The sequence below is a fragment of the Galleria mellonella genome, unplaced genomic scaffold (assembly GCF_026898425.1).
Source record: "Galleria mellonella isolate WM207_F2 unplaced genomic scaffold, CSIRO_AGI_GalMel_v1 utg38, whole genome shotgun sequence".
Classification (NCBI taxonomy): Eukaryota; Metazoa; Arthropoda; class Insecta; order Lepidoptera; family Pyralidae; genus Galleria; species Galleria mellonella.
In genome coordinates this window covers 9,316,380-9,343,767 of record NW_026442090.1, presented here as the reverse complement: position 1 = coordinate 9,343,767, position 27,388 = coordinate 9,316,380, and the positions used below count along the sequence as shown (strand labels likewise).

The following is a 27,388-nucleotide window of genomic DNA, read 5'->3' as shown; positions in this document are numbered from 1 at the left end:
AATGTATGTTTACTATTTAATATATGGAGACATTATATTGTAAGATTAAAAAAATAAAAACGATACAGAATTTTACAAACATTTTAAAATAACAAGGTAAATAGTGCATAATGATTAGTAATGATGCTTATCTTCACTGATTTATCTCTGAATATAGACATAAAATATGTTTTTGTTTTTAAATCATTAATCATGGCCGCCATTTTAATTAATACATGTACATATATTTGTAAGCAATACATACATACAAAAATACAATACATAAATACAAGAAATCGACCCGATTAGGGTAATTTTAATTTGATTATTAGCAACACAAAAAAATGGCGTGTATTGTTTTGGTTTAGCACAAAAGAAAAAAAAAATGTGTCAAATTGAGTCGGCTTCAAGTCAATTTAACTGATTAATTATTCCAGACAAATTATCTTTTTGAAGACTCAATGGTCTCCGAATGTTCCAAACGGAACAAACGTTAAAAAAAAAAAAAAATTAACTGATTAAATGACAGTGTTTTTGACACTCGATGCTCTATATAATTTAAGCTTTGCACATATGATATATACTTTTTTCTTTAATTTTGGTAAGCTATTGTTGCCTATGTCATTAACAAGCACGAAACGAGACGGATATTAAAAAGGAGTATCAGAACAAGTTAATATGATTCATATCGCCCACATCTTTACTAGGTAGTAATTAAATCAGGTGATTTACGCGAACAACAACTAATCAAGAATAAAATTACACCGCTTAGTTAATGTTTGACGATTTGGTAATGTATTATTTGTAGCTTAAATCCCGTCGCTGACTATGGCAAGTATAAGACTTAATGAAACTTGATTTTAATAAAAGATTACCGAAAATGTAATACAATGCACCCGGACTGCCTGCTCTAATGCAATTTAAGGTTGCCGGGTGGTAAAGCTTACTGCGGTCTTTTTTTATAGGCAACCCTACGTTTTCTTATATAAAAAATAATGAACTTCCGTTTAGTGTAGGTGTTATCAAAAGGAACAAATTCACTATATAGGTTTTGTTTTGTTACAAATATAGTATCGGTTAAAAAAATAAAACTGTTATCCTGTGAATTTTTATTAAAGGCTTACAAATAACGAAAATATCGAAAAATACGTTATATTTCATTGTTTGTCTCTAATAACACAGTATTGGAAAATAACACAGTATACAATTAGATACATCTACCGTTTATCACAATATGTATTTGAATATTATTTTTATATATTATTCTTGTAGATTATACATATGAGTATATTATTCGAACAATACAATTACAAACAATAATTAAAATTAGATTAAATAAAGTTGTTTTCAAAGTGCACATTCAATGTACATTGAATAAACAAATTTGAGTTTGTGTGTATGTATATAAATAATTATATAGCAAATTCAGCTAAAGCACAGCTGGATAATTTAAAATATTTATAAGGTGAAGCTAAAATCATTAGCCATATGTAAAACTAAGAAACTATCCATGAAAAATATATAGAATATAGGTATAAGGATAGAAATTTCGTGAATCAAAATTCAAAAATGACAAATATGATGGAGTTTCTCATAGTAACTTAATAGTTGGATTTTTTTATTGTTATGGAGCGTTCCTTGGTGAAAATGTTCAGTTTTATTAGTAGAATACTACTTTAAAAGACCATAATGATTTCGATTTCATCTTATATACGAGTAAGTATTCATTTTAAGGTGGTTGGTCACTAAACAAAATTAGACAAAAATACCAGTTGCCTTTGGAATTAGCAAGTGGTTTTTATTATGGATGAATGTAAAGTGACAGATAATACTCAATATTTCACTGAATTAATAATAACTCACACAATCGCAATGTCTCTTGTTAGTGTGTCTTTTTTTACAAAGCTGTACAACTTGTAAAATATAAATTATGTTTAAATAATAAATTTTTTTTTTACTATATCAGTAAAAAATAAATAAAACCACTCGCTAATTTAGAAAATTTGCCTCAAATTATCTTTAACTACAACATAATCAACAAAATCCATAAGTCTCGATACTAGCGCCATTTAGTATTTTGAGTGTAATTTTGTTTAGTGATCAACCACCTTAACTGCTGTGCCGTGAAACAATGTTTTTTAGAAACAATTTTAATTGTACCCAGTTCATAATGTAGGTATACAATATTAAAAATAAATGAACTTTCTATTTACAATACATCTTTTTGAAGCATTTCAATGTCCAATATTGAATATAAGGATCCTTATAGATACCACATGTTATTTTTTAAAACTATGTCTAGGTATAAATATGTATAACGGGAATTTTATGAACTTACTACGTTTGTCATTTCTGACAATTGTTTCGATTTTATCCGAAAGTTTTAGTCAGAGTGAGTACGGTGTTTTACGTTGCAGCGTCTCCCCTCACACACTGCGGGCTGCAGCTCGCAAAGACCATGAAGACATTGCTAAAATTCCTGTCTTACATATAAAAAATTACCACATATAAAAATTGCAATTGTAAGTAAGTATATAATAATATAGACATTAATTACATTAGAGATTATTTGAAAATTTTTATCAATCGGTTCAAAAATAGTGAAGTTATAAGGTAAATATAAAAAAAATACAATGGAATTGAGAACCTCCTCCTTTTTTAAGGTCGGTTGATAAATACTAATACTTAATATGCTATTTAACTATTATGTGTATACAAACATTATCAGACTAGTATTTGAACTTAAAAAATGGCTACTAGTTAAACGAGTGACTGAAATAGAATCGACATGAGTATTGCACTGTACGATTATAGAAATTTATAAATATTGATGTGTGACAAAATATCATACAGATCATGTTAAACAGATGTTTACAGTTGGCTCCTTTTAGTTGCCGTTTAAACTAAATTATCCATAAATCACTGAGTATGAAGGAAAGTATTTTTCTCTATAACATTCCTATTATTTATTGACATTCTCTATAATCACAAATAGTTGTCAGTAAAACCTAATTATTTTTCATAAACCATTAAGTATGAATGAAAGGGCAATGTTACTATGAGAATAGATATTCACTACTTATATCTTTAGAACTAATCTGTTACCATTAAGAGATAAATTAATACTTTAGATACTTAACATAATACATAAAATTGAATCAAGGAGATAATTAGTTCGACCACATACTAACATTTATTTGAAAGTACACACTTTATTCGAGTACAATTCTATAAAATATTTTAAAATTGTCAGATGATGCTATGAAATCTTTGGTCCTAAATATTTACATATTTTTTTGAATTCTTAAAAAAAGGTGTCAATCTTCCGTCAAATTTTGTTATTACTAGCTCACCCGGCAAACGTTGTTTTACTCTCTATCACTAATATATATATTTATATTTAGATATCATTTTTTCTTATCTCGATATCTCCAAGTTGGAGAAAACTATAAACGTTTACAAAATTTCAGTAAAATCGGTATCCCGGTTTCGGAGATTAGCGTGAACGAACATCGTATGCGGGACTAAACACTATCGACTGCAAAAAGATTCATGAAAATGGTATACAAAAATAGTATAATTGAGAATTTACTATTTTAAGTCAGTTTTATGATGTTAACTTATGAAGATCTTTTAAAAGCAGTAAAATGGAATTATAACAAAATATTTGAAGGGAATAGTGTAGTTACATACATTTTTTTTATAAAACGATGTCTATACACTAGCAAGTCTGTAGGTATATAGAGCGCGTAGTTTTTTTTTTCGAACGGTATATTTTGAGTTATAGTGAGGAGGTGAGTATCGAGTGTGGTCATGCTATATACATACAAATAATTACTTAAATAAAATATTAATTTCTTTTTAAAGGGCTTCCAATAGCGAAGCAGGTTACCCATTCGTCTGTTTTCGTTTCTATGGTTATGTATATGTTACGCGATTACTTCGTCAATGCTGAAACGATTTTCTGTTTTGAAATCGATTAGGATTACTGCTGTGTTTGTCCTATATACATTTAGTAATAATAGAATCAGTTACTGTTTCTAGTTAGAAAAAGACCCAATATAGTAAAAAATTTTTGTCGTAAAGCAGACATGGAATTCTGCGTTCTAAATTTAAATATTGTCAATGTAATGTGTATATGAAACATCTTGTCGCTCATATGTGAGTGTGTTCACGAATAAATTATATATAAGATTATCGCTTATAAATTTATATACTCATGTATGTGCTTGCCTGTTTACCTTAGTGCGATAACGTCGCATTTATTTGTTACTTTTCAAAAACGATTTAATATTTTTCAATGTTTTTTTATTGATTATTTAAAAAGCGCTTTGTTAGTGAACTACCACGTAATCATCGAAATTCTTCAAATACATTTTTGTCATCAAAATCCAAACTTTTAGTAACAGCTCAATAAGGATATTATTGTATGATTAACGTTTTAGTTCATCGGTAGAGTACTTTTTAAATAATCAATGAAAAATATAGAAAATTCTTAATATATACAGATAATTGCGATGTTGCCACATTTCTTTATGAACGCTCTTAAAGCAGCTTTTTGCGAAGCGAAATGTATTGTTAGTGTTATTTTTACAATTACCGATATTGAATAAGATGCAGGTAAATGGTATGAGATAATTTCCGGTTGAAATTTATATTTAAATGTTAGACAGAATGTTAGAGAGAATTGGCAGCTAATAAGGTATACATGACTAGGATCATAAAATTCGGTACAAAATTATTTATATTTCATTCAGTCAATTTTTTAAATCCTACATTAACAATACTGATACTGTAAAATATAAGTATTTTGAGGATTACCAATTAGTTTTACAAGTTCAAGCATTAGGGATTGTGTTATAATTAGAAATGTTAATTACATTTTTGTAAGAATTTAGAGTCATGTATATACTACGAATATGAACATAGCTGAAGACATTGCATGTATATACTATATGCATATAACTGAATATAACAAAAAAATATATTAGGATACATGGTTGCAATGGATTTTTTTTTAAATATTTAAACTTAAACATAAAAATACTTATGTTTATACTGATGTCTGTAATACTTAATAAAATAATAATAATCGATTAAAGTACATTGTGGTTGGCACATTTGAGATAAATTTCTGAGATCAAAGTTGGTTAAACAAATTACTTATTATCCATACGTAAATTAAATATTATGAAAAAGATTGTTTTATACTTCTTTCCTTAAGATCTCCAAAGTATATTCGTTGGCCTTACTTTTTGAAAAGAACTATATAAGAGTACAATGAATATAGGCAAATAGGTATGTATAATGAAAGCAAAATTAGACAATTTATAAAAAAATTGCTATTTGAAAATAATAATGAGCGACTCAGTATATTCGGTTATCATTATTTTTTATTATTGTTTGCCATTCTAAGTTGCATAAAAAATACTTTTTTAATGTACGTTATGTAATAAGAACAATAAGTAAGCAAGTACGAATGCCGTGGTACCTTTAGTGGCACATTACTCAGACTTATTAGATGAATGCAGGTCGACAAGTAAAAAAAAAACCTGACTAATTGGTAATTTCTGGTTGGCAAATAATGAAATGACTTTAACAATTCAGCACTGGATACGAGATGCATACTCGTATATGTTAATTTAATTTGCTTTGTTGCTGGGATTGACTAAGGAGGTAATAAAAGAAAACAAAATTAGGTCACAAAGTTAATAATAAAATATATAAACTTTGTATATGGAATTAGAACTTTAAAAAGGGGCGAGCACAAAAGATCATGGAAAGGTTGCAGTGTCACAGGTATTTATAGCAGTTATTTGTTTTTGAAAAAGGCCGTTTATCAATAATAATAATAAGAAAAATATACAAAGTATCTATGTTGTTACAAAGTATATACTATGCCGACCTGATTTTTAAGTATCTGATAAGTATACATGTTACACTTACTCCTTAATTAATTATGCCATCATAGTGCTTACTGTCACGCACGCTATTGTAAAAAGCCGATTGCATTTAAACACAGAGTGCGTTCAAGTGTTTGATATTCAGCGCCAACGCCAAGCAAGCACAACGCAATTTCAAGTTATAAACAATAGTGCACCCGTTGTATACAAACTAGAAACGACGAGTTGTGTCGTAATGGTTATTACACGCCATACATTGTTGCGCACACGCATCTACCTAAGTACTGTGAAGATGTTTATTTCTTTTTCGACAAGTCACATTGTTTCCTTACGAATGCCGATTTTCTCCTTGACGTCAATTTAAATTTATTAATATCAATTGATTAATTAGTCTTACCTAATATAGATACTAGTTCAATGGCAATGTGGAAACTTGAATAGGATTCCCAAAAAACACAAACACTGACCCAAATGTTTCAGAATATTTCTAATAAAATATAGAATATTCCGTAATAAAATTTTGGTACAATCACAGATATTTGCATGTATGTTTGTCTGAATTATTCAGACATAAGTCTTAATAGAATCATGGTGTACACTCTAACATATACCACAATTTAAGATACACCAATGACATATACTATAATATTAATACTTAATAAGTGTAATCTATAGGATTTGGCAAATTATAACTTTTCTATTCTTTTAAGCTTTATTTTTTTAGATCTATTCTAAAAAAACTAATAGATTTAAGGTAATAATGATAATAATTGTCATTACGCATTTTAAAATTGCCTCTCATCAGCGAAATAAAAAATTCGGTATTACAAAAAATAGGCACTTAAAAGAATAGAAAGGGTATAAATAGTCGCGTCAGTAGATTGATCTAGTCTACTGTAGCAAGTGGGTAGTTTGGTGGTAACGCACTTAATACTTCTTTTGAGAGCTCTTTGTATACAGCATCCATTGTGTTACGTACGCGGGTTATTAAATCCGGCACGTCCTCCATGGTTAAACCTTCTGTCGGTACTGGCTCCAGGCACTGAATAATAACATGACCTGAAATGTATAAATTACTTTGTGTGAAGATTAAATGAATTTTTTTAATCTATAGCATACATTACATGTAAAAAAAAAATAACTAGATGATGTCTGTACACACAAGATATTTAGGAAAAATTGAAAGTGATAGCAGAGCAATAGAAGTCAAAACAATATGTTTGAGAATTATTGGCTGTTTATAATTTGAAGACTACTGTATTAAATTGGATGCGGTTTTCACATTTGTATTTCTGAAGGCTTGAAAGAAATTTAGTGTATATTTTTAACTTTATACGGCATTTAAGTGGCTATTAGTTATGGGTAAAAAGTAGTAGTGTAGGTATATAGATATTTACAGTGTTAAGGAAAGTACAAGAGAAAGATTAAATGTGTTTAAAGTAATTTACTTAAATAGAGCGGCAAATATATTTTTGACGACGATCAGCCATTCTAAATTTTTGGTATTTGTCAGGCTTGTCACCATTCACTCTCCTTTTCCTAAAATCGCTGCCTGTCTGCTTAGATAATGATTTTAATAATGAGTACACACTTAATATAGAATCTAAACAATAGTTTCTTTAAAATTTGTTGTTTGTGTAATTTCATTGTTAAAATGTAACTCAAAGATATAAAAGTTGAGATCACGAGAAACGAAACAAAAATACACCGGCTTATATTTATTTAAAGAGGACAAGGGCCACATTATTATGCAATTTATTCAAATTCTATACGATCGTTGTTACTGTTAACAAATACTGTCTAATAGTATTTTTATTCAACAAACAGTTTCAAAAGAATTATCATGTTTATATGCTATTGTAATCAAATGATCTTCTATAAATACTGAATTAGCTGTTGCCTATTATAATACATTGAATTTACTAAGGGGACTACGTACAATAATCTATGGTCAACAAGGACATATTAGTCTTTAGTGCTTGTGTCAGAAACTAATTTATTTAATAATTGATAAAATGAATGGTTCCTTTAAGAACAATAAATATAATGATTACAGGTCATCGATCGTCAACTGTTAAATATAGACTTTTATTATATTCGACATGAAGTACAATTTCGAGCCACTTGCATAATAGCATTATAATGATCTATTTTAACGTTTTTTTTTATATAGAATGATAATAATAAAAAAAAAAATGATGTAATATGTTTTATTATTAAAATATTTTAATTACGGTTTAATTTCATTACTGACCTATTTACAGTGACGGCCGAAAAATCGCAGAGGTGGTAAAAGGGTAGACCTTGCAAAACGGCGGTAAAACGTTACTTTTAATCGCCATATAAGAATATTTGAAAAGTCAATATATACATACATATCTCTAGATGACCATGACTCAGTAGGCGGTTGTTTTTTGCAATTGCGGTCACGAGTTCGATTTTTGGTTGGCCCATTTTAGGAAAAAGATTTACTAAATAACCTTGAATTGAATTGTCTTGGGTCTTACATCAAGATTTTTTGCTTGATTTCTCACAAAATAGCATATTATATTTGAGGAATGAATAATTTGTGTGTAAATTATTTTATGACATTAATAATATTATTTTGATAAAAAACCGACCGACGAAAGTAACGTTATGTAATATTGTAAATTGTTTAAGAATACAGAATCCTTGAATAAAACCTTACAAACAAGTTTTAAAGGTATTTATTTAAACGAATTATCAGTTGTACTTGTCGACAAAATTATGATTTGGATCTTGAATTAGTTTTGAACATATATTTGGTTCGCATAGAAGATATATGGCCGTAGTAGAAAAGAGTAAAAATGTATATCACAACATTTGTTTTTTAAGTTTTAACGGTGCAGTGGTTTAACATGGTACCTCGTCTTTAAATGGTTAAAGATTCAATCTCCGAACAAATATATGTATTCATCAGTATGTCTGTATTGGCTAACCAATAAAACTTCTGTTTTCTATGTACAAATATATGTATTTAAAAAGTATCTAAGTATATTTATTATTATTTTTTTATCACATATAATAGATTGTGATAACTACTCTGTAAATACTTTAAACAAAATTGAGCTTCTTATACTAAAATGGCGTCTTCAACTATCAGATTAGTAAAGAAAGCTTAAGGTTTTTATAAATGAATTATAAATTAGTACAACTAGCTATTTTCTGCAGTTTTTCCCACATGAATTCTTATATAAAGTATCCTATGTATTAACTTAGGATATAATCTGTTCATGAACTAAATTCCATCTGAATTCACACTTTTTTTTAAAAAGCCCTGTAGCGCCTTTTAATGACTTTCATCATGTGATCATTCCACAACTAATATGTGTGAGGAGGAAATGAGCGGGATACACATATAGTAGTTGTGTTGTACCATGCAACAAATAAGGATGAACATTAAAAATCATTGAATATTAAAAATCTACTTTATATGATATATCATATGATAATTATTTACATTACCAAATTACTGTGTGGCCTTGGTAACTCTTTATAGGGAGGGCCACATAACAGGAAGATATAGTTTACTATTATTACCTTGATCAGGTGAAATATAAAGTTTTATTTAGAGTTTTAATGCTTTTGCATTGGTGTACTGCTTTGTGTCTTTAGATGATTCTTACAACATTGTGAAAACAAAAAAGGAGTAGTAACATAATATTTTATTACCTAATGATTATGTAATTAAATACCTTTATTGAAGATGTTCTTGTCTCTGTTTATAAAATAATAAGGTGAGAAGACAACAGGAATGATAGGCACTTGTGCTGCTACAGCAATGTTGAATGCTCCTTTCTTAAATGGCAACAATTTTGTAAAATCTTTATTCCTTGTTCCCTCAGGAAAAAGCCAGATTTTTGTCTGTAATGAATATATTAGTTATAAATACATAACAGTTAATTTGTTTTCATACTCATACACTTTGAAGTAATAAATGACTTAACATAAATAAGATATATAGATATAATAGTTTGTATTATATATTATTTATAATATTGTATTAATAAAAAAACTGTCATTTATTAGTGTATCTGAGTGATCATAAGATCAGCCCAAACATGGGAACAATATAATTTAATGTTCGAATATAAAAAAAATTGCTTCATTGGCACATTAATTGATTGTTTAATAAGTGAGACCAGAGTGGAGGTGGATTATCTACAGTAAATAAATGAATTCTTAATATAAGAGTATGTTTTCATATAATTAGCATAGCATAAAGTGGTAATAAGACTCATTCATAAATACATGACCTTGGTGTTATTGTTAAACTGTAGTAACACCTTATAATAATGATAGCTTATGATGTCATACCTTATTTTTGATCATAACCTCTGAAGTCACTTTTAGTTGTTTGTATGCTTCTTTGGAATTATTCCTGTCTATGAAGACAACTCCTCCCAGATATGCTGCTAGTCCAAATGGCCAGACATAAAATATTTCCTTTCTTGCTATAGCGGCTACTTTGTCCGCAACATGCCAAATGTTAAACATTCCTAAAATAATATCAGTATGTAATAATTACACTGCATTAATTCTGCTGGTTAATTTTATTATATTAAAAATTAAATAGTCCTAAATAATGATAATAACATTCTATTAATTTATAATATAGTTAATTTTAAATTAATTTTATCTACTACTTTTTAATGTTTATTCCCATATTGGCCACATACTTACATCTTTATCAGAATTGAAATCTTATGTGAAAAATAAATTATTTTAATATGGTTGGGATCCAATCTACATTAAATTTAGATATTTTATAATACATTATTATATTTTTAAATTGATGTCAATTTTAATATACTTATAAATATTAATAAAGGCCTAAAGATTAGTAAAATGGATTTGCATGTACACAATTTACAGATCAAACTGATTTACCTAGAATATCTATAGTAGATTGGTGATTAGATACTACGACAGCCCCACGGTCCTCAGCAAGTACTTTACCATTTCTTAAGTGCCATTTCACTTCTAATATTTTAGTTACATGTTTCACTATTTGTGAAGCAAATCTGAAAGCATATTTAATACTTAAATGGGTTAGAATATGATTGTTATTTGATATAATAAAAGCAAGATATGTAGAATGTGATTATAAAAAATAATTCTTTAATTTATGATCTAAAAATTTTGATTGGATCTAACATGTATAAGCAATGGGAGTAATGTCATGAACTCCAGATTGAAATGATGGAGCAATTTCATGGCATCTCTAAATATTTTTTACTAATAGAAAAATGGCTGAAATTATGATGATGAATAGAAAAATAAGTTAGAATGACTGTATTTTATTTATCATAGAAGAATGGGAGATATGCAGGTGAAGCTGCGGTTTCTATACAATAAGTTTAAAATTAAAAGATGTGTAAGTAAAGTAGCATCTCTTCTATTCTGTACTTACAATGAGTTCTTGACATTTTTTGGATTAAACACGAAGAATGGAAGCAAAACAATAGCAATTATTGAACTCCAAATGTAGAAAACGAAAAACTTTGATTTAAATTTTATGAAATTTGGCGTTTCTGAAAATAGTTGCTTCAAAATGTACGTCACTAAAGTAATAATGCAAATGTATATGATTTTATGCCACATTATCAAATAAAATTATTATTTTAAAACTTATTTTCAAAATAATATCATATTATACGTGAATCTAAGATTGCGGTACACTGGTTAATTTGAAATCAATGTTTATTTCAAGGAAATAAATCGATATTTTGCACACAATAAATTCTGTGAAGTAAAATTAAATTATAGCAACAGGTAATACAATTAAATAAATTCTAGATACACTTATTAAGCGTTACACAGTCTGAGTCATTATCATGAAGAATGAAAGAATGTAACATGTAAAAAAAGGATTTAAACAAATTTTACTTGCTACATAGAACAAGAAACCACTGCTAGATTTAAGAGTTGACACTGCTCTTATTTGACGAAAGTGGAAAATTTGTTTATGTAACCACCTAGAGGTACCAAAATTTTGGATTTAATGAAAGAAATGATTCATTTAGTTTTGTACAAAGTATTTATAATCTTTTTCTGTCTAAAATATAAATATTGATAGATAATAGTATATCTATCAATATAAATATAGATTATGATAATAGACCTAACTACTTAAGAGTATAAAATTTAATGAACAGGTTGCATAATTTCATACAGAAGTTTTTTGTATAATGTGATGCGAGTCTAGTCTTATCATTATAATTTGCATAGATTGTCTTTGTCAATGTTACAAATGTCATAATTGTCAATGTCACAATTGGGTTGTCAATATGACGTTATATGTGACAATTAATAACAAATCATATACGTAACCAAAGATTTTGGTATTTTCAGTATCTAACTAAGCAGATTGGTAGGAAGGGGTTGTTAGTAATGGGGAGGTTAGTCCCCATTGTTTTGGGAACGGCGTGGAGATCGACCTGATAGGGTATCATGTCGATCTCCACGCCGTTCCCCCTGAAAACTATCGTGACTAATGAATTTGTCACGATGGGCTAACTGACCTGCCTTTTCATCCTCACCTAGCAGCTCTCACTGGTATTCCGCCAGTATATACCGATAGCGCAGGAGGGTTTACCATGCCATTTTCACCTATTAAAAAAAACATCGTCTTAATCGCGCCAAGAAATTTTAATTTAAAACTACTAAACCAATTTGAATAAAATTTCTATGAGCTTATTGAAAATTTAAGATAGATATTGGAGTTCTAAGGTAAAAAATAATACAAATGAATTAAAGATTTTTCACGTTTTGTAGTGAGTATTTTTTTTACGTTTGTTCACCTCATACCTCCATCAGTTGTAAATTGATTTAGAAAATTCTTTTTTTATCTGAAAAGATGTAATTACAGTTCCGGACATAATTACGGTTTCATAGTAGTTTTATCAAAATTGGTTCAGTCATTTAGTTTTTAGTCTGTTTTTTGTGAAATACAATTTAATTATTTTGAATTTATCATTTTGAAAACTATAGGCAAAGAGAAAAGCAATATATTTTTTAATATTTCTTAATAGTATTTTTGCAGGCTAGGTAGAAGAGAGGAAAAGTGTATTGTCCTAGATATAGCATCTTGTAGTTAATGTCTTTGTTATCTTGTTATCATGATGATAACAAGACAATTGAAGAATATATGATTTAGAATTTAGTCATTTTTATAGAATAGTGCAACCAACAAATCATTGCCAAATTTTATTTTAGACATTTGGTTAACATTTTGTTTGTTCTTCCTCTGCAGAACAATTTGGAATCTAAAATTACTGTTATGAATTAATTCCATGTTTTGGTATTAAAGTGAAAATGGCGCTGTTTATCATAGAAAAGTGGATTTAACCCATTGTATGATTAAAAAAGTGTATTTTTTAGTATAATACAATTTTTTAGCAATCGTTCGCGAATTGTTCACGTATGTTTCTTGTTATAAGGAATAAGAGGGCGGGTTTAATATTATAAGATTTTGCGTGATAATATTAAATATTCGGTATGCAGGTTCAAATTCTGCTCGTAAATAACATTTTGAACATAAAAGGTATTTTTTACAACAACATGCAGATACCTATTTGAATTATTTACAAAAGAGATCTACAACAAAGTCATTGCAAACAATTGAAATAACGAGTTCACGGTTATGTATTTATGAGCGGCTGTATTTATAATTAAAAAGGTAATTTTGGAGGTAGATGAATTGAAAGGAATAAAGGGATTTAGAACATAAATGCCTCTCTTTCGAAGCATATTGTGGAGGACTTTTAGAATACATTAGTACTTTACGTTTTATTGTAGCATTGCATTGTTCTGTTTTTGTTTATTTGGTAGGTAATGCATGTAGTATATATAGACACTTATGTAGGTAGGAAGAGTATGGCTAGCAAAGCTCTACATTATATACAGGTAAAACCGATACTTTTTTTTTTACAACTTAGAATGGCAAACAAGCTGACGGCCCACCTGATGAAAAGTGGTAACCGTCGCCTATAGACATGAGCAGTACCATGGACATAACAGAGTATACTGTTTCGCCCATGATACCCCCATGCGTTGCCATTCCTGAGGACTCAGGTGTTATTCCTCTGTACCCAGTAAATTCACGCCATATCCTACCCTTCAAATCGAAACACAGCCATGCAAACAGCTGCTTCACGGTTGAATCACGAATGGGACAGAGGTACCCAAGCATTCGACTTTTGTACAAAGTCTCTCTCTGGTCTTTATTCTAAGAGAATTCTTAAGGATTTATTTAGATTAGTAGAACATTCATTTAACCAGTGAAATTGAACATATGTCGCAAAGACACATAAGATGAAAATTTTTAAGTCTTCTGTACTACATTAAAAAAAGGACGTTTCGTGTTAATATAGTTTGAAGAATCTTGATTCTAGTGTAGGAGGCTAAAATTTGTAAGTTTTGACCGATGTTTTTGAAGCAAATGTTCTATATTGTTTTATTTGATACTAGAATTATGATTTTGCTCAGTAGATATCGCGAAGAAATAACTCTTAAACGAAAATCAGACTATGTCAAATATAGAAGGTAATGTAATGAATAGAAAATATACTATGAATAATTTGATGAATTATTCAAAGGCAGAATTCATTTTTCTTCTCGTGAAGTGGAAATTCCATGCATTCTCACGAAACGGTTCTCATTATCGTTTTTAATGCGAAGTACTAAGGAATGCCTTTACTGTTTCAATGTTGAGAAATACAACCTCTATAAATCGATAGAGAATAATTATTTAGTAGATAGGTAGATAATATTGTTATTAGCTATTTAACTTCAGATGAATAAACAACCCGACTCCATTTTTGGCAAAATTATGGGATCTGTTCGGAAAATAGATAATATAAAGAGTAGAATTTTATACTAAAAGTTTGTATGGGACTGATATGGGAGTAAGCAATTTTAATTATAAAAATGGAAGTTATAAAATCGGTTCCAAATTAGCAAAAATATCAATATCCATGCACCCAAAAATATAACTGAATTTAACACCTTCTTATCAGGTATTAATAGTAGGGTTAAATAACTGGCGAAGATATCAAGAACCTGAAACCGTGGAAGTAATAAGTAGGTTATAACAGATTCTTTGATACGGAGCACTTTGATCTTTTTTCAATCATCTTTGATGGTCACTATATGTCATCGTCGTAGTCAGGAATTGAACCCCTATATTTGAAACTAAAATGTGCTGCCAGAAGGATATTCTTTTAGTACATAATTATCCAGATAAAACGACCACAGCTTCTTGCCAAGTATTTATCTACGCCGAAGTTCTTCAAATAAGCGTGGAAATATTTAGACGGTACGAGCACGCGCAAGTCTGATTCCATAACAGAATATACAGTAATATCTTAATAGATCATCACATAGACTAATTATACGCTAATTATTTGATTTCAAACTAATTCTTGTTTATTTTTTATAACTTTATATGTTATAAGAAATTAATCAGCGCTAATTCGGGGGCTCAGTACTGAATACCTTAATCCTAAAGATAAATTAGAAATTTTAGTTAATATTTTTTCAAATAACTTTAAAAGACAGATTGCTCTGTAAACATGAGAGACTTTGAATGTGTTTTATTCAGTTGATGCCCACATTTTTTAGTATTACTATATTCCAGCTATCTCTATTATTTATCAAACTTTCAATCAAAACTTTGTAGACTCAAGTTATTTCAGTGATGAAAAACGACAAAGACTGTAACAATGTGGTGGTAGTATAATATTACCAGGATCGTTGCTTCATGTTGGTCGTTGTGATTTAAAACTTGATTTACCTTGATAATTGTTTTTTTGATGAAAAATCTCAATTGTGATTATGAATAAACTTGCAGAATAAATAAAGTAAAACATTTTAAGAAAAATTGTTTAACTAAAATTATGTGTGGGTGTCACATAGTATTTGACTGACCACTTTCGTTATAATGGGTCTCAATCATAAGTCTAATTGAGCTTTTTTATTATTTTATTTACAATATTATTTTTTTTTTTTTGTAATTTGATTTTTTTTTGTATATAAAATTGTAGTTACTTGTATTTAATAAAAAAGGAGTATTTATAGTAATTATCGATCATTACAAAATTTCAATTTCTATACCCATAACCTTTTATTAATTATAGATTAAAGAGATATTCTGTTATTTGACAACGAGCCGGCCAAATGAGTTTGAGCAATCGATAACTGATGGGAAGGAAGATTTTAGTTTGTAGGTAGATAGTATAGTCCCATATAGATGAATGCAATGTACATAGAAAAACCACCTCTGAAGATGGAGTAGATGACCTCAATATATTTTAGGCAGTCGATATTTACAGATAGTTAATTGAACCGTGCTAGTTCAGACCTATGTTAAGCCGTGGTTAAAATATTTTGCAATACTTTATTTTGCTAAAAAACGCTAGTTTCCATCTCGTCTAATCAAGCTGTCGCCGCGGTCGGAGGGTACATTTTTTAATTAAATATTATACTAATTTTGTAACAGATACTCATACCGATTTTTATTTATTAAGAAATAAATAAATTTATTCCCAATCACAATAACATCCATTCTAAATATCTGTAGTACAAATATACTATTATTTCATCTTGTGAAATTTATACTTATTTGGTTATAAAATTTACATAAATATTTCATTAGTATACCAGTTAGTAAGTGATAGGTATTTTGACAATATTTATAATTAATTTAAGAACCTGTCCTATTGACAATGATTTTGAATAATTAGTTATTCGTTCGTTGGAACACAATTGAAAAATAGATAGAAAAAAAACATCATAATAGATAAATAAGTTTTTACAAAACTGGTATATAATTATCAAAAAATAAACTTAGTATTACTTAAACAATTTATATGTTTAGTAACAGGTACAATCAAATGAAAGCTGGTAAAACTTTTGTACAAATTTACATAATGATTTTGTACATTTCTTTTAAACCTTAAAAATATATACAATATTATAATATTGTAATATTGATTAAGAATATAAAAAATATGGTCTGAATTTTTGTATTACAAAAGTCAATAATGTGTGAATGTAGCCCTAGGTATTGTATTCATCTATTAGTTGTAGTTACCGTTTAGATTCCATCAGATAGACCATACGCTTATTTGGCACCTTCATATACACAAAAAACAATTTAAAGCTTTTATAATAGTAACTGCACGAACTTCGCTTACATTATTTATGAGACTTGAAACTAGTTTTAAAGCTACTGTTCTGGAATCCTAAACTTAGGATATTTTTAAAACGTGTTTTCGTTCGCACATTATAAAATACTACTTCTGTTAATAATTAAGTAGTTTATTTTACTGCAATTATTTTCATCTAAATTGTGAGCATATAATTTGATTATAAATATTATAAACTATCATTATCTCAGCCATTATCTGTCTACTGCTGAACATAAGCTTTCGCCATAGATTTCCATAGACCGACTGACTTAAATAGCATAAATATAACATGTAACTTATAAAAATATAATGTTATATTTTTTATAATACAAATATAATAATTTTGTTTACGCCCATTAGTATACAGATAAAGATTTTATGTTTCGTATATTATAAAAACTATATTCTTTAGTGATGTTAAGTTTGCGCTCTAACAGAAAGACCACACACGTTATAATTATTGTCATTTATGTCCATGAGGAATATATATTGTAGTTTTGTTTTAAAAAATCTGGCAATAACTAAGTGAGCCGTAGACTCCTACCTATTATCACAGCATAAGTAAAAGTATCTACTACTTCATTATGAGTTAGTCTCCTTAAAAAATATATTTATTTGATCTTGCATTTATAATTATAAAATGAAAAATAACATCTTAATTATAAAATCATTTACAAAACAGGTTAGAATAGCATTTCTACTATAATATTAAATTATTGGCAACCATTATAGAAAAACTTAATGAATAGTCAAATTAATCTTAGCATAATAAACTACAGACACTATTGTGATTTCATGTTTTCATATGGAAAATTCGAAAACTATAGGTATTGTTTCAAATTTATACATGTACAATGATTTACATATTAGGCTAGGGGTTTCGTCATATTTCGATTTTCGTGGAGAGCATTGAACCTAGTAAAAATATATATACATTTAAAATATCGATGCTTTAAAATATATAGTTTATACTCTCTAGTAAGAGCCATTGGTATTTATATTCCATCATAAATCTTTTCGGCATTTTGATATAAATCATATCCTTATCCTTTTGTAGTGTAAGGATAGTCAGCTGGCAAATCGTTAAGTACTTCCTTTTCGAGGTCCCTATATGCTGCTATCATTTTTGTGCGAACTCTTTCAATGAGAGCTGGTATGTCATCCTCGGTTAGACCTGTCGTTGGCTCTGGATCCAGGAATTGTATTATAACATGTCCTGTAATTTAAATTTGATGAGTTTATTATTGAAATATTTTCTACAGAAACATTGGATAAATATGGGATAAATGTAAAATTTTTAATTTTTACTGCTGAAAATAGGCAATAGAAAAGTTGGCTGCATTTTATTGGTTGGCACATTCTATGCTGGGACGACATGCCATGTGTATATATTTACTTCTAAATACAACAATAATAGGATCGTTGTGGTAACAGTGAGCCACTTTTTCATAGTTATACAGCTCGATAATTCAAGCTGTGTATGTTAAACTTACTGAAAGAAAGGCAGGCTACTTAGCATCATTGTGGTCAAAAATATATTTAAATATATCTGATGGTTTTTGAAATATATAAATTTAAAAAATATGGATATTGGCCCACTATTTCCCTAGAGGATACATAAAAAATGAATCCTGAGGACACAGTTGATTAAAATGGTATTTCAATATAAAAGATAAGTGTGTCAATATTTTTAATGACTTTAATAAAAATTGTGTTTTACATTACGTTTAACATCATAACCTTCGTTATTATAATATAAAAAAGGCATTTGTTGATAAAATGATTTTATAGCCAGATAACTAAAAATCTTTATCTCGAAAAGATTTTTTTATGTCTTTCGGTACGATTATCTATTTTCCTACATAACGGTGTTTCATAAACATCTTAGTAGGTTGACAGTGGATCAATTTACTGAACCAACTTTGGAAACGATTCATTGTGCACCCCCATACCATTTTAATTTTATGACGCAATAACAGAAACTCACAGTGATGACTATTCCTAATGTACTGTCAAATGTGACCTTAATAACTGCTTTTTACGTAGAAAATATAACTTATTAGATAAAATTGATAACTATGGAAGAAGAAAACAACAAAATTTACGGATTTTTCTTTTTTATTAGTCGTAAAAGACAAATTTACTTTTGTACTGTACTACGCTTCCGAGCGGGGCACTGGCAAGCATGAAGAGTGTTAAGTATGAACGTGAATCTAGTGTGAAAGAAACACAACTGTTGCTTTCCTTTTTTTATCTAATACTGAGTCTATTCAGTGTATCCACTTGATCCACTGTTACTACAACGACCCTATATCTAAGGGTCAGGCAAGTATATTTAAAAATATTAAAGTAGATATTTTTGTTAATTTTCTGCATTTGCAGAGGTTAGGTAACATCAAAATAGATTGCATATTGTTGGTCTAGTCAGTCAATTTGCAAGTAATGTATGAAAGAAATAAGTATGTATATCTGAATCTTTGAGGAAATTTGCTTTGAGTTTTGGAGGATGCAGACCATAATATAATTTGAATCATGATAATACATTTGTAAGTAAAAACTTTATGGGTATATCAATAATTGTTAAAGTATTGTTTGTATCCAATGAGACTAAATATGTAAATTTTTTGCATGTATCAAATTAAACAAAAGAAGGTGCAGTGACTTCAAGAAAAATAAATTCTGTGAAAAAGATTTACCTAAATATATATCTAACGATGGAGAAAAAGCAATAGTATGGATATGAAGTAATTATTACGATGATTGATATATCTGATATGAATAAAATAATTACATCTATCACACATACCTTTGTTGAATATATGTTTCTTTCGATTAATAAAATAGTAAGGCGAGAATACTGCAGGTATTATTGGGACTTGGGCCGCCACGGCCATGGTGAATGCTCCTTTTTTAAAAGGCAGCATGTTTGAATAATCTTTATTTCGTGTTCCTTCCGGGAATAGCCAAATTTTGGTCTAAAAGAAACATTTTCAGAACTATTAATTACATTTTTAATGTTACAGACATTATTATTTACTGCAATCAATCAAAGTAGTATTAGTATTCATAAAAGAAAATATTACGGATAATATTAGCCTACTATGTGTTCCAGAATAGAATAGTAATAACCTTTTTTTAAATACACTTGTGTATAGACTCTTTTAAATTGTCATTTTTTACGTATTAGCTGTTGTACTCTTTTTAAATCTTTAACATTATATGTATTTATCCAAATGTACTATTTCTAAGATAATATGGTCCTTGCACACTTGAAGCCTGTGCATGTTCTATTAATAGCAAGCACGTTAAGTAATCAATTAATCTTAGGCTTTGTTTCATAAGTTTTAAAATTAATAAAAAGTAAATCTAAAATAACCGTTGGTATCTTATAACATTTAATACCCATTCTCATAAAAGATCTATTAACTTTTTCTAAACGATACTTCGAAAGAACAATTTTGTATTGTATTTAGTACAAAGATTATCAAGATCACTGTTTTTAAGAAAAAACTAAAGCTAAGTATTGTTTTTTTTTTCCATATAAATGTGACTTAAAATCGTAATAACGATGTTGCCATATATTGTGGAATAATTCACCTCGAGATTGAATCATTATGAATAGTATTAATTATTACCTTCTGTTTAACCATTACATCTGAGGTAACTTTTAGAGTGTCGTACGCATTTTTAGCCTTCGATCTATCAATAAATACAACTCCAGCTAAGTAGGCAGCCAGTCCAAATGGCCATACGTAAAATATTTCCTTTTTTGCTATAGCTGTCATATTTTTAGCTATATGCCATAACTGAAACATTCCTGAAAATAATATTTATTAGGTAAAATATTACTGTTTTAAAAGCATTCAAGCATGAGTGTATTTCGAAAAATCCAAACAACTTTACTTGTATCATTACTTGGAAGTAAGATAGATTTATGTGATAAAATTTACCTTCAATATTTCTAAAATGTAAGACATTTTTCCACGGAACATGAATTGAAATACGTAACAGACTTTGTAGCTTCTATTTACCACAAGATCAAGTCATTGATTTATTTAACACTATCCATTTAATTCATTTATAAAAGGGCCTACCATGAAATATTTTCCGAAATTTCGGGCACGAACGAAACAGAAATTTGATGTTAAAATTACATAATATATGCTGTTTAAAATTATAAAAAATGTTAAAATATTATTCCTCTGCATTATTAGGATAGGATTTATGATAAACGAAATGTTAGTTTCCATTTACTGGGTCGATATCGGTACGAACGAAAACACGAAATTGAGCCCGAAAATTCGGAATTTCATTTCATGGTAGACCACCAGATGTCAAATTACCTAAAACATCAAGTGACGATTGGTGATTAGACACTATAACCGCTCCTCTGTCTTCTCTTATTACTTTGTCATTTCGAAAAGTCCATTTTATTCCAATAATTTTTGTTACTGGCTTTATCAGTCCAGCACCTATTCTGGAAAGAATTTATTCGTATTATTATTAATACTTTACATATTTTGTCGTTTACTATCTGTATCGGCGACTACGTTCGCGTGATAAGCATAAAAAAAATAAAAGTTTATAATAACGATTACTTGAGCTCTCATAGTGCCAAAAGGTAAAAAAACTTATTTTCATATTTATATTATTAGAATTTTAATATATAAAAATCACATGTCACGATATTCGTTTACGGTGATTATCATAATCGTTCAATCGATTTTAATGAACTTTTGTAAATGTATTATATTGTTTGCTCCAATTGGAGAGACAGGATAGTTTCTATCGTGATTAGATAAAACGAATCTAGTGGTGGACACATTCATACCAAACATCTGGTACGCAGGCTAGGAGACCTTGAGTTACGAAGAACCATATAACAAATATCTGGTACATACTAAAAAAATGCCTTCTAAAATTTCATAACGACACTAATTTTAAAGGTATATAGTATATATGGTAGCTAGTATATAAGCGGATTTATTCTATATAAATTAATTGGATACTTTAAGAAGCTTTCGCTAGTTAATCAAATACAATATTAATATATTTAACTAGAGATTTTATTGTAGAGAATTTAATTTAGCTCGACATGTTCAAAAAATTATTGGGAGTGAATGCGAAAATGACTGCGAATAGAGAAAAATGAAAGAGAAAAACATATTACGCCGACCCCAAATATTAATTGGGATAAGGGTAGGATGATGATAATGATGTTCAAAAAATTATAACAAAAAAAGTACATAATGCAAATTTTTATTTGTAGTTAAATATTAAACTACTTATTTTAAATGTAAATGTTGAATATAAATTAAAAAGAATGTTATTAGAAAATAAATATTAGGCGATTGAGAAAAGAATGATTACTACAAATCGAGGACACAATTACGTATCTACATTATTGATACTGTCATTGTAATGATGGATTAAATATTTAGACGTAGATATGTATGTAACATATATACGTATATGAAATCGATATTTTTCAGTTTTCTAAAGAATGATATTTTTATGTTTTAATAATATTTAGATATAAAAATGTTTAGAATATTATATATATAGCTTTGAGCTGCAAGTTGTAAAAGCTTTTTATAAGTTAAAGGGACTGATCCAATATCCATGTTGGATGGATTATTCATTTTTATACTCACAGATAAGGTAGATGATTATAAATATTTTTTTTTATACAACTTAGAATGGCAAACAAGCTGACGGCCCACCTGATGGAAAGTGGTAACCGTCGCCTATAGACATGAGCAGTACCATGGACATAACAGAGTATACTGTTTCGCCCATGATACTCCCCATGCGTCGACAATCCTGAGGACTCAGGTGTTATTCCTCTGTACCCAGTAAATTCACGCCATATATATATATATATATATATATATATATATATATATAATAAGAATAAAAGTATAAAGTATGATAAAAGTAAAGATTTGCATGTGGACCAGATTCCATTAAAATTTACTTATCTAAGCGTAACAAACATCCAAATATCTTCAGTTACAAATTGTTACATTTATAATATTAAGGATAAGTTCTTTCAAGTACTGTCTGTTTTATTAGTAATAACATATGAACGATAAGAAATCTATCTATCATAAGATCAAAGTCAAGGTATGATAATGTGGTAGAGGCGAATTTGTTGAGTTTACATACTTAATTTTTACATAGTGACATCAAAGTATTTGTACTATAATTTGCAAATGGAAACTTAAGAAATGATGAAGAGATATTAGATAATGCGAAATGTTCTAAGATTATTTTGTCTAAATGTAATGTATATGCATAATACATAATACGTGTGTTAAGTACCTTGATTTTAACAATTACATCACCTGATAAAAATATATCACCTTTTCGAAGGAAAAAGTTTGATCATATGAAATTTCTTTTACGATAATTGTTATTATTAAGCTATTAAGATATAAGATGCTGTAATAATAATAGTAATACTATCTTATGCAGGTTAGAAATAACTGAATGCGATAATTGAAATGTCTTTATTTATTTGTTTGTCTTTATTGAAATGTATTTAAGATCACATTTAATATGGGCATTATAAGTATTAGTCTTTTTTACAAATATTATTCTCGAAATAACAAGTGATTAATTTATTTGTGCTAAATGTGGCGAATCAATGATATAAACGTATAAATTAGCAAGATAAGATATAGTACAAATAAGATAAATATAATACGATAAGTTTAACATTATAAAATTAATACGTAACAGTAATTAAATAATTGTTTTTCAATATTATATTTTTTGATTTGAAATATTAAAATAAGTCATGGGTTGTCGTAAAATATTTACTTCAACAATTACGTATAAAAGGAAAATTATGAACTATTCTGTTTTATTCTTTATGAATACTTGTGATACATGTTTTGTTATTGGTAGCAAAATTCTTGTTAACACTTAACAAGTTCATGAATTATTATTTGTTTCATCGGACTAGGTTAGATTGCACTCATTTCCTTTCTTCATATTTATACTGTTGCTGTAACGTTTAACAAATGATTTCTTATTTATTTAATTTTTATATTAACTTACCATTTAGACTTATAACGACAAATACTATTGAAACTGTACAGTATTAAGTAGTCTACGTAAATTACTGTGTAAGTAAAAAAGAAAAAAAAAAGTATTAAGTATTTTTGAATAAAAAAATAACACTACAATTATTTATAATCAAGTTTATTAATAATTAGTATTGGTATAGCTGTTGATATAGACTAAAATCAATATAATTTGAATAAACAGGCGTGATAACAGAGTATGTATCTAATTATAAAATTCGGGTTTAAGGTCAACAATCATATTTGCCTTGTGTACATTTTATCTGTTTACATGATTACACCTATCAAATGGCGTGACCCTTTAAGGTGAGTTAATAAATATTATTTTCACCTTATTAGAAATTATCTAACTTTCTTACATTCATTAAGAATGTTGAGATAGACACTAATAGAATCTGAGACTATTTTTTATTAAAAGTAAACTTTTTTTATATAAATATGAAGATTGAATTTTTTTATAGAAATAAAAAAAAAATTACTTTTAATTTTAATAATAATAAATAATAATGGCCCTAACCTGTCGTTTTATTTGCTTTAGTTAGGAAAAACAAAAATAGGAAATACGAGGAACTCATACTATTGAATATCAATTCAATTTGTGTAACTTATTTTTAAAATATATGTCCAAATACCGAAATATCTTTCTCGTACACAATTTTTCTGTATGTTCTGTATTCAACTGTTAAATTTTAAGTCGAACGAGAGACAATCTTTTGTTTGTAGCTCTGTCATAATAAATGCTACAGGATATGACGATGTGAGTAGAACGATGGTCCTTCTCTTACTAGATATTATTCTCGCAGTTCTTACGCACATCGTCAATTTTTCTTTATCAACTGACTGTTTTACAAAACTGTGGCTAAAAGCATTTGTTATTCTCCTTGCTAAAATCGCTAATTCTACTCTTCCCAGTCATTTTAGACCTATCTCTATATTGCTATTTCTTTCAAAAGTTCTCGAAAATATAACTCATAATCAATTATCCACTTATATCTTAAATTGTAATTTTCTTTGCCCTTTTCAGTCTGGTTTTCGTCCAGGACACAGCACTACCACAGCTTTATTAAAAGTAACGGAAGACCTTCGTGATGGTATGGAGAACACACGCCTTACTATTTTGGTTCCAATTGACTTCTCCAATGCCTTTAACTGTGTCGACCACGATTTATTGTTATCGTTACTATCCCGTTTTAATTTTTCTCCATCAGTACTGAACGGGTTCTCTTCATATCTTTGCGGACGCCAACAGACCACACGTTCTGAGCAGAATTTTTCTGACTGGTATGAATTGGGAACTAGTGTTCTGCAAGGCAGTATTATTTTCCCTCCACTGTTTTCTTTATTTATTAATTTGATTATTTCTCATCTTAAATGCTTTTACCACCTTTACGCAGACGATTTACAGCTTTATGCTCAGGCTGATCCGATTAATATCTGTTAAGCTGTGGATAAATTAAATACAGATCTAGACAGTATTTCGTGATAGTCTTATCGTTTTGGCATTTCAGTAAACCCGATTAAATGTCAGGCAATTATTATTGTCAGCTCTAAATTATTACCTAAAATAAATGTGTCCCATTTATCTCTCCGTTTTGAGAACAACGCTATTCCATTCTGCTCCAAAGTCAAAGACTTGGGTCTGTTAATCGACCCATCATCTAAATGGTATTTTCAAGTGGCTGAAATGTGTCGTATGATTACTAGCATTCTACGTGCTCTTTATCGTTTTAAATTTTTTCTCCCTCCGTCTACTAAATTATTCCTTGTCTAATCCCTAATACTTCCAAATTTTGACTATGCCGACGTGTGTCTTACTAACCTCTCGCAAGAACAGTTGAACAAGCTTGATCGCTTGCTTAACAACTGTATTCGTTTTATCTGTGGGCTGCATAAGTATGACCACGTTTCCAATTTCTGCTCACAACTCAAATGGTTGACAATTCGTAACCGCAAAGATTTACGTATCCTTTGCACACTGTTCTCTATTATCAATGATCCTTCCTCTCCCACTTGTTTGAAAGATAGATTTTAGTTCTTTAAAGACTCCCATTCCCGTAATTTTCGATCACCTCACAATCTCCTTCTCGTAACCTCATCACACCATTCTGTATTTATGTCCAAATTTTTTACCGTCACTAGGCTCTGGAATAAAATCCCTGTAGACCAACGCAGAGCACCCAATAAGCATATTTTTAAAAGAAGACTTTTTAAATATACTTGTTGAGTCAACAAAACCAGCTCTAGTTACAGGTTACTCAGTAGTTACTATATCTTATAATATTTACCATAGTTTATATATATTATATTAACTATATATATTATAAGTAGTATTTATGTGTTATATGTGTATTTCTTATGTATTATGTAGAATTATTTCAACATGTTGCTATAATTATGTTACATATTTTTCATCACATCTGCCCTGCATACGCTTTCTGTTTTTACTTAATGGTTGGCTGGTAGAGAATGCCATATGGCATTACGCTCGTCACTTGTACAAAGTTTTATTGTGTAGTAAAGAATAAATAAAATAAATAAATCTCTTAAAATTGTGTTGCAAATCACAATGTACTTACTATACAGATACATAAAAAGATATTTTGTTTGCTGGCAATGTGTGCATTGTTTGTGTTTATAATAATTAGATAGTAGAAAAGTGGACAGGAGAAAAATTTTTAGATACTCACCTTGCATTTTTTGTATCTTTCATATTGAATAAAAAGACAGGCCAAACAAAAAAACCTACTAGAGAGCCGTGCAAATAGTATAATAAAAACTTTGAATAAAACTTAATCGTATTTGGTTCATTTTGAGTTATTTTCCAACACAGAAACGAGAAAACACCCACAACAATTAACATAAGTACGTTGTCCCACATTTTTTATATTTACTTATTATTGCTACAATATAATATAAACACAATCTATTCACCAAACACGTACGGTCACACTGGTTCAATAATGTTTCACTAACAAGTTTTATCAGATTAGGATTCTCTATATGTTTGATCTAAACCTTATCCTCGTGTACAGAATACTGTTATCGTCAATATCATTACGAATCAATTAATCACCGATCATTTACTACATTTGTATAAATACATGAGTTAATTATAAAAGTTGTTAATTAAATAACTTTTTAATGTCGATGAATATACTATACGTGGTCGGTTTATTTTAATTATTTACATTAATGAGGAGAC

At 28.6% G+C, this 27,388-nt stretch overlaps 2 protein-coding genes across 2 annotated transcripts; both read right to left on the bottom strand.

Moving 5' to 3' along the window:
- Window positions 1–1,073: 1,073 nt before the first annotated feature.
- Window positions 1,074–11,882, bottom strand: LOC128201283 (1-acyl-sn-glycerol-3-phosphate acyltransferase alpha-like). Its single transcript, XM_052897782.1, has 5 exons — window positions 11,317–11,882; window positions 10,794–10,927; window positions 10,221–10,402; window positions 9,599–9,767; window positions 1,074–6,941 (listed from the first exon to the last, which is right to left on the bottom strand). The coding sequence occupies exons 1-5, from the start codon at window positions 11,505–11,507 to the stop codon at window positions 6,769–6,771; spliced, it is 849 nt and encodes a 282-aa protein (XP_052753742.1). The 5' UTR covers window positions 11,508–11,882; the 3' UTR covers window positions 1,074–6,768.
- A 1,887-nt stretch (window positions 11,883–13,769) lies between these two features.
- Window positions 13,770–27,156, bottom strand: LOC113522959 (1-acyl-sn-glycerol-3-phosphate acyltransferase beta-like). Its single transcript, XM_031914067.2, has 5 exons — window positions 26,874–27,156; window positions 21,439–21,572; window positions 20,731–20,912; window positions 19,902–20,070; window positions 13,770–18,311 (listed from the first exon to the last, which is right to left on the bottom strand). The coding sequence occupies exons 1-5, from the start codon at window positions 27,062–27,064 to the stop codon at window positions 18,139–18,141; spliced, it is 849 nt and encodes a 282-aa protein (XP_031769927.2). The 5' UTR covers window positions 27,065–27,156; the 3' UTR covers window positions 13,770–18,138.
- Between the last annotated feature and the right edge of the window lie 232 nt (window positions 27,157–27,388).